This window comes from Lampetra planeri, chromosome 12 (assembly GCF_965212315.1).
Source record: "Lampetra planeri chromosome 12, kcLamPlan1.2.h2, whole genome shotgun sequence".
Lineage (NCBI taxonomy): Eukaryota > Metazoa > Chordata > Hyperoartia > Petromyzontiformes > Petromyzontidae > Lampetra > Lampetra planeri.
The window spans coordinates 5,745,871-5,755,304 of NC_136118.1; the positions used below are offsets into that span (position 1 = coordinate 5,745,871).

A 9,434-nucleotide genomic window follows, 5' to 3' on the forward strand; every position below is an offset into this window, starting at 1 on the left:
GAGACGAGGGTATGTGGATCACACAAATGTTGCGAAACTCCCTTTTTGTGGATGTCGAGATACCATAAACCTGGCTTGCCAGAAGGCAGTACAGCAAAATGTGGGCTAATGTCCGTCGTGTGTGGGAGACAATGTTGCCCCCCTCAGGCGTGTGGGTTTTCTCCAGATGCTTCAGTTTCCTCCTACATGTATAGTCATTAATTGACTGAAAATATTAATATACATAGAGGACCATAGATCTTGGGGAATTGTTGGCTCCGGCTCACGCGTGGCTGCTTTCCAGCTTGTTTGCGATTCCTGACACCCGAGTCGTTCTCTCTCGTCGAGAATGAGCAAATACTGTTACAAGTTTAAATTATGATTACGATCAGCCAGGCAACTTTACCTGCAAAACAATACCACAGCTTGGAAACGATTGTGCATCTGCTATTGCACTTTTGTGGTTGTTTTTTCGATTTGCTACAATCTCTTCGCCTTTCTCCCCCCTGTCCTCTCGTAACACTGTTTACCGCTGCATAACTGCCTTCTCCCTCACCACTCTACCCTGAGCAAATGGATAGGCGGCCGGCCGTTCATGTTCGACCAGGCTGTGTGCTAGTCAGAGGTGTAAATCTTGTACTTGGTCCTCATGCACTTCGAGACTACCGGCCGTGCTGGTCAGAACTCCTCTTACAATGGGGTGATGTGCTGCTTTACAATACATGCCCACGAGGGGTGTTACTCATGCAGTATTTGGGCTAATCCCTTATATCCAGAATTATAATTTGTATTTAGATTGGGGAAATCCGATGAGCTATGAAGCTCTTTTTCACAGATGTCCAGGTTTTCACAGGGTTTGACAGATGTCCAGTAGGCCAAGGTATAAAGGTTCAGATGATTGAAAAACATGTTTCGGATTAATCCTAAAATGTGCTACCACTTCCGTGCTTTTCCATTCACATGTAATCACCTTGGTAAAAAAAAACATATTTACATATCATTAATTTGTTTACTGATGCGAATTTATGGAAGAAAATAAAATGGTTACAATAAAATATTTACAAAATTTAATGTAGTGTATAAAAAAATGAAAAGACTTAGTATGTGTTACAAATTTAATCAGAAAATATAAAAATCCGAATTTAGGACAACAAATCTGAAAATCGAATAACCAAAACGTATCCCCAATGTATAAAGTATTTCAGTACAGTACTGTACTATGGTAGGATTGGCATTTCATTGTTTTGAATTATGCTGCCACCTTGTGGAAAACACCTGCCATTTAAAACCACAGTAACACGTTCCCAAAATGTGCAGTAGTGACAAAAAAAAACTTCATAAAAAATATGACCAAATTATTTTAATTTTACAAATAAGTTTCACATTTTTTCATGAAAGCAATGTTGAATTTGAAAAAGAACACTTTGTGAAAACAATGATTTACAAGTACAGTACATAAAACATAATTGGATATAGTGACGTCAAATTTTGACTTTAAACTTTTGAGACTACAGGAATTCATATTCTTTGGTTCTTTCGGTAAAGTCACGTAGATTGAAAAAAATAATAACTTGAATGAAAATAATAAAAAATAAAATAAAAACAAAAACCACGTTTCCATCGCAACACAAGCAGTCGTGATGACGCCCGGTCGTGATGACGACCGCTTGTGTTGCAATCGAAACGTCATGGTTTTTGTTTTCATTTAATTTGTATTCACTTTATTTTTTATAATTTCTCTATCTACGTGACTTTACCGAAACAACCAAAGAATAAGTAACTTCAAACATACAAGGTTTTTTTTGCGAAGAAAATTTTACGGTACATTACAGAGTCTTCAAATATTAATTTGGTGAATGCTAACCTTCACCCACATTGTAACAAATTAGTGTGTTAATAAAGCTATCTTTTATAGTACGACAGTTTTTTTCCCAGCATAAAACTGTTAACTTGCCAGATGTGAAGACAACCACAAAACTGTTCGCTACAACTGCACGAGGGCCAATGGGCCAGAGGGACCCAGGCGCTGGGCTACAATGAGAAGAAAATTGGACATGGGGCTCAATTTAATTCCTTGCACCATGGCCCATGCCAACCATGCTATGCCACTGATTTACTCTATGTACCCAAAGTTGGAAATGTCACGAAAGTAAACAAATGTTATCTTGTAAATTACTATTGGGTTCATGTTATATATTGCAAGGTTAAAACATTGAGAAGTATATTAAGTGCACCATTCAAATCAAGTTTTTCCACTTTCCATTGTAACAATGAGCAACTGATTGCAACACAGAAACATCTCACTCTGTAACTGACATTTTCACAATTTCAGCATCTGTTCTGAAGCAGCCAAATGAAATAGGAAGTTTTCTGTTGCTGGTGGAAATCGGCGTTCCCGCAGTGCGTCCATGGTTATCCTTGGCTTTCCACCTTCATCAGTTGGGGCAGCTAGTGATGTCAGATGAGCCAGAAGTTCCTTTGTTTTTTGTGCAATTTCCTAAGGATAAATAAAACAATTAAAGTAGTGTTATTAAAATTTTGATTTAAAGCTTTCGTGACTGCAGGGATTCATATTCTTAGTTATTTCGGTAAAGTCACGTAGAAGGGAAATAATAAAATAATACAAATATAAAACAATAAAAATTCTCACGACGTTTCGACTGCAACACAAGCACGTAGTGAGAATTTTTATTGTTTAATATTTTTATTATTTTATTATTTCCCTTCTACGTGACTTTACCGAAAGAACCAAGAATATAGTCACCATAGGAACATCATTTGCCAGTAAAAATATGATAATTGTTTTTTTACCCTTCTATCTGGCAACAAAACTGACACCTTTTTACAAGGAATCATGTTTGCATAGACCGCAATACCTACAGTCATAACGCCATCTGGTCCAACCCATGTGAGACTAGGCTCTAAGGAAAGCTGTCTCGGGTGTGGACCAATCAACTTCAAGGACAGTGCACATTATCAGTTATGTCTTTTGTTTGTATGACTGCAGGTATTGCGGTCTATGCAAACATGACTCCTTGTAAAAAGGTGTCAGTTTTGTTGCCAGATAGAAGGGTAAAAAACCAATTATCAAGAATATAGTGTTGTTTACTTTTGGCATGTAGATGTATATACACATCAACGTATGAAACTGATCATATTATTTTGTTAAAATGATTGCGGAGCATAGGCCCGAAGACTCAAGAAGCCTAATAGGGTTTTTCCCCTATTAGTATATTTTGGTACTGGCAAAAGAGGTCCCATGATGTAGCTGCTCAAGAAGCCAGCAACAACCAGCACTATAGCAATATAAAAAAGAGCATTTGTTTAATGTTGGCAACACTGACTGGTGTATGATTGATCCATGTGTGCATGCACATTTAAATCCCTGTCCTCATTTTGAATATTTAAAACATTATTTTATTAATATTTGAAATAAGTTATGAATTACAACATATGTAATAACTTTTTTCCAAAAGACGTTGAATATATGTGTACACCATATTTGAGGCAAGTAGCCATTGCCACAAACAAAACCACTCTGAATTATTTCTCATTTGGGAGTTTTAGGAAATGTATAATCACGTTTTACTTCATACGATGTCTTGTGATACTCACATTTGTCCATAAAACTACACTTTTAACAGTTACTAGCTTTTTTGCCTGTCCAAGGACGGGTGTATATTGCAGTAAATATGAAATATCCAATAGAAAAATTGTTCAGCTCATGATTATTAATTAAGGGGGGGGTTTCGCCATGTGGAGTGACGTCACCCATTAATGGATATTGTGGAGGGGTTTGGCATGTGGAGTGACTTCACCCACTCATGATTATTAATGAGGGGAGGGGTGCGGCATGTGGAGTGCGCGACCTTCTTGTGCGTTAGTCTAAATTTCCACGCGGGCATGAATATTAATGAAGGGGGGGAGGCCTCTTTTGCAGTGACGTCATGCACGGATGTATCACTGTGCTGCGTACATTTATTTTTTGCCATCACTTTCTGTAAAGAAACGTCATATTTGCAGCTACTTTGCATAATAAATTATTTAATTCAGCTCCACCTTCCTCTGCGTTAGTGTAAAAATCTACTCATGAATATTAATGAGGGGGGTGGGCCTCATGTGGTGTGACGTCACGCGGGGGTGGGCCTCATGTGGAGTGACGTCACACGCAGGACACACACCAGAGGTCGCAAACGGGTTTTGATTCCTTACCCGTACCCGGCCGCACCAGGGTTGCAAACGGGTACCTGTACCCGTACCCGGCCGTACCCGTACCCTACCCGTACCCGGCCGGGTACGGGTAGGGTACGGGTATCGGGTACCTGATTGCGACCTCTGGGATGAAGCCATGTTGCAGGTGCGGGTGGGTTGATTCTAGGAACTTGAATTGTGAGAAGAGACAAGACGTTGGGAAATGAGTGACAAACAGTTACTCACCAGTGACTCACGGCCTACCCGTACCCGGCCGCACCAGGGTCGAAAACGGGTACCCGTACCCGTACCTGGCCGGGTACGGGTAGCCGGGTATCGGGTAGGGTACGGGTATCGGGTACCCGGTTGCGACCTCTGACACACACACATTCTTGGCTCATATTCATAATGATCAAAACATTACCGATCACATATTGTTTCCTCTTTAGGGAAGTGTTATGGACAATAAACCATTAACCATGACACCTATATTGATGAATTACAAAGCTCACACATCTATGATTCAAGAGGTTTTAAGGAGCAGCTAGTTAGTCCCAAGCATACCTTCACTACTTGTGCATCACATTTTTCTGGGTCTTCTGCAGACTGCACGATAAGCAGCCCGATGTCTTTGTGCAGCTTTCCCATTGCCATGGATTCTGACATTACAAAAAGATATCAGAGTTAATTTATCACCAACAAATATGAAAACTTTTACATAATTTATCATGTTACAAAAGCCACACATCACCTTTGGCATGTTGTTCCACCAATATCTCAGTCTCTGGAAGATTGATGAAAACATCAAATAGTTCTGTCCGGTTCTCAATCTCCACCTCCAGAAACCCTGCCACATACCCTGTAAAAACACAATTGTTTTCCACAATTTATCTCGCTACAATATTTATTATTTATTACGGTTAAAATAATTAAGTATTTAGAAAATATCAACAAATATGCACACCTGGACACATTTTAAGAGCTTGTAGCTCATCTTCCTGCAAGTGAACACATGGGTAGAGAATGGACCAGTCTTGTCTGTGCCAAACCAAAGTTGGCAGTGTTCTGAGAAAACAACACAGAATAGGTCACAAACATCTTTTCAAGGCACAGACCTCTTTCTCAGCTTAAATCTTAATGAGGTCAGTGAAGGCCCCATAAAGTATGGTGTGCCTAAAGGGTAGAAAGCTTTACTTATTGTTTACAGCACCTGGTAAATTCCTGCAGCACTTGAAGCTGAGGGTGGTAAACAGCCACACGCTTCCGAAGCATCAGTGCGGTGTAGATAATGATTGTTTCCAACCCAAACTGCCGCACCACCTCTAGTGAAACATGAAAGACTTAATTAATGCAGATAAATCGTGAAACATTTTATAGGACCAGTCCACTCAACATTGGTGAAATAGATATGTATCTGGGGAATGCTTTAAGGAGCAAGATGAATTAAGTAATGTCATAAACATAAATCACATTAAAAATTTGCTTTATCGGATACACACATACCCTTAATTGATCCTGCTAAATACGTCTTTTTGGCCTGGTAATCCTGAACCAGGAAAGATCCATTCTCCTCCGTTTGACACAATCCTTTGGTAATCACAGAGAGGTATGCTTCCATCATGCTGGCAGGGCTACCATATTTGCAATATAACCTGAAAAATAAAAGGATATTATTTAAATGATATATATTTGGACATACATACACGCATACAGCGAAACTTTAGAAATGTGTTGAAATTCAAGGTGGCAAAGTGAATCAGGGTATTAAGCAATGATTGCTGATCCCAGCCGCCACCTGCTTAAAATTAGTTCTCAAGTGAACTTGATGGTCTCTGTTCTTGGTTTTTTCGGTAAAGTCACGTAGAAGGGATATAATCTTATTATGTGTTATTTTTATTATTTAATTATTTCCCTTCTACATGACTTTACCGAAAGAACCAAAAACATGAATCCACGCAGTCACCAAAGCTTTAAATCGAAATTTGATGGTCTCTGTCCATTAATTCGATAAAATAACAGCTTATAAAATTAAAAATACAACAAAGATTATGCTGAAGCGGGGCAGGAGGGAAGGTGTTGCCCCCTAGTGTAAATGTCGATAAGAGGTCACTTGAAGGAACCTCAGGTAGTTTGTAACATTTGGTTGGGTGATCCATTCTCTAAGATGGGAGGAGGGGGGAGAAGATGTAATTGCTTTACAAAGAGTTCCAAATAGATTGTTTATCTCATGGCATGATGTCAATAGCACAATCATGATGAAATTTGGAAATAATACAATATATTTTAAATAAAATATGACGTTGCAATATTACTTGCCTGCTGAGAATACGACTCAAAGCAGCGTACTTTTCTGGGTTAAAGTCTTTGGAGGTGAGCACAAGGCTGTACTGTCGAACCTGTTGAGTGAAAAATAACAGTGTCTTCCAATGAAATGCTTAAACTGTTTTCATTTTAGTAACAGCAGTCTTAAAGAATGCTCTACGAACACATTGCCTGCAATGACAACAGTGTGACATGTTTACTGGCCAAGTGATATATAGCGACATTAAACCTTATTGCACTGCAGTGAAAGAAAAGTATTTTTACTGCATTGTCAAAAGAGAAAAACGAGACTAACCAACCAAAAGTAGAGGCAATTTGTTCCACAAAATAGTTCTATTTACACATACAAACTCTGGAAACGTGCTCATCTAACAATTTACTGTACAAATCATATTATAGAAAATTGTAATATTCTCCTGAGCAATGATGAGAAAATGTTTTTAACCATTTTGTCATCTTGATTATGGCCGTACTTTGTTCATAGTTTGCATGGTACGCATCTTTACGTGTAGTGTTGGTTAAAAACAGGGTCCACAGACGTACCTTGGGCAGAACGTCTGGGATTGTGACATCTCCAGAGGTGATGTAGTACCAAACGCGGCGGTGTTGGCCAAATATAAAAGGGTCGCGTATCTTCCCGTCTGCCGAGAGTGGACATTTCCTAAGAAGCAATGTTCGGAGTTCGCTGCTCACAGACGGGAAACACCACACCCAGAGAACATCTCCGCTGCGGTCCTTTTCTGCACGTGACAAAAGAAAATACATACTCAACATGTGCTACATTTAGTCAGCAAAATTTTACGATTTCATTCTGCACGAGTTCGGTTCAACGTGTTACATTATTAACTTTTTTTATAGAGTTTCAATGACATTCCTGATCTGAAACAAGATAATCTGCAGTTGAGAACATTCAACAGACATTGTAGAATTTACTACTATAATGAGCCAAGAATGTCTGTTTCGCGCGTGACGTCACTCCACGTCTACCAGCCCCCCTCATTAATAACCATGAACAGGTGACGTCCTCCAAGTGGACACCCCCCCTCCATTAATGATAATTAGCGGGTGACGTCACTCCACATGAGGGGGCGAGGCGCCTCCTTCCCCCTCCTCAGCGTCAACTTACAACCCTCACTACAAAGGCAGAACCCTCACGTCACGCGATCTCCGTAACGCTGTCATGATGAACAAGGAATTATAACCTTAAAATGAAATTGGTCTGTGTCACCACGGCCTTACAAATTGCACACGAATTGATGCAATGAATATCACGTCGCGGTCTGCTTTTCGCTTGCAAGTTTCAGATTTACTGCAATAGACCCGTCGTCCTTGGACGGGCAAAAGGCTCGTGGCATAGGTTTAGAGAGTTTTAAGTCTCAGCTTGAGTCCTCCAACATCCATACATTGGCCAGTACTGAATACGATGATTTGTGTAATTAGAAATTACTCCTCTCCTGCCTCTTCAGCAGCACATTTTTGGCTGCGCTTAAATCCAATTATATTGCACGTTCACGAATTACACTAGTCTATACCCAAAATGCTTCCAAAATAAATGTATGAGAATAGGTTTTCCTCTTTTTTTGGCAACAAAACAGGTGTTAAGATGTAAAAACACCAAACTGAAACCTTTTGCAAGGAATCATATCTGCATTTACCACATAAATTTGCGGTCAAAATGCAAACAAAAAACATACTCTGATAGTATATGCATTGACTTTGAAACTGATTGGTCCAACCCAGAAACAGCTTTCTTTTAGACTGTCTCAATGGGCAATTTCTATAACGTGGTACAATGCAGTTCAATTCAACTTGCCACTCACTGCATTGTATCGGCAGGCTTGATTCTGCTGGTGAAACCCTAAAAAATTAAACCGGTCTATAGTCTGTGCTTGATTAAACCCTTCTGGATAAACATTGGTCCAAGAAAGCCTGTAGACTGATCATACTAAAATGCTTTTTTATATATATGTTAAATCACAATCGTCCCTTCGCACCGTTTCAAAGTCAGCGGGCAAAACAGAAGGCTGGACCACTGACACATGAACTGGCGTAAATGAACGCTAAATCACTGTCAAAATTAAACAACATGCTATGACAAAATCACACGTAATGCGCCCGATCCTTTCCAACATCAGAAGCTTTGCAAAATTTAGCCTGGATCGTGCTTGTTGTTTGTGTTACCACCAGAAATAAATCACGTGGAGCAGGCGTAAACTGCAGTAGAGGGCACAGATCGTTCGACACCTATCTAGGCCTCCTCACCAAGCCACACCGACCGGAGAGGCGAAGTATTATGGTCAAATAACCCTCATCGCCCGTATGTCCTGGAGAAGCCCTCTTCTGGATGCACTTGTGCATGTTCATATACCAAAGTCAGTGATGTCACACTCAAACATGCAGCACGTCCCTAACTTCCTACATACAGCCCTAAGCCTGCAGGAGCTATTCGACATTCCCATGACGGAGGGGGTATTTATCATCAAAACTGATAACGATAACACAACAAGTGCCTTTTGCCACAAAATGGTACAAATTTTAATCAACCCGGCCAAAGTGCTAAATTGAGGAGGGGGGGGAAGGGGGGTTCCTGCTGGTTTGCGTGCCCGCATGCTCTCACCACTTGCACCACAGCATATCGTTATGAGCAACAACACTAATTGTAACAACAACAATAACTATGATAAAGGCAATGACTTGAATTAAATGAATAAACGGCACCGACCAATGAGCCCCGCCGACAGCACCAGCTGCACTTCCGACACCGCCATTGCACGTGACTGGCGGGGCGGGGCGAGAAGGGGAGGGGCGGGAAGGGGAGGGGCGGGGCGGGAAGGGGAGGGGCGAGAAGGGGAGGGGCGGGAAGAGGAGGGGCGGGGCGGGAGGGGAGGGACGAGAAGGGGAGGGGCGGGGCGGCCCTAACCCCTCACCACGTGACCCCCATA

General features: G+C 40.8%; 1 protein-coding gene across 1 annotated transcript; it reads right to left on the reverse strand.

Annotated features, from left to right (window-relative positions):
• Nucleotides 1-1,745: 1,745 nt before the first annotated feature.
• DENND10 (DENN domain containing 10) lies at nucleotides 1,746-9,289 on the reverse strand. The gene is made up of 9 exons (XM_078599288.1): nucleotides 9,215-9,289; nucleotides 7,036-7,232; nucleotides 6,487-6,566; nucleotides 5,674-5,822; nucleotides 5,381-5,492; nucleotides 5,135-5,235; nucleotides 4,922-5,029; nucleotides 4,735-4,829; nucleotides 1,746-2,476 (listed from the first exon to the last, which is right to left on the reverse strand). Exons 1-9 carry the CDS (start codon nucleotides 9,258-9,260, stop codon nucleotides 2,300-2,302), a joined length of 1,065 nt encoding a protein of 354 aa, XP_078455414.1. The 5' UTR covers nucleotides 9,261-9,289; the 3' UTR covers nucleotides 1,746-2,299.
• Nucleotides 9,290-9,434: the final 145 nt, after the last annotated feature.

Coding starts and splice junctions, on each gene's coding strand:
- DENND10 (XM_078599288.1), bottom strand. CDS start 9,260: ATGGCGGTGTCGGAAGTGCAGCTGGTGCTGTCGGCGGGGCTCATTG. Junction 7,233..9,214: donor GCTGTCGGCGGGGCTCATTG/GTCGGTGCCGTT, acceptor TGTCACGTGCAG/AAAAGGACCGCAGCGGAGAT. Junction 4,830..4,921: donor GGTGGAACAACATGCCAAAG/GTGATGTGTGGC, acceptor TTGTAATGTCAG/AATCCATGGCAATGGGAAAG.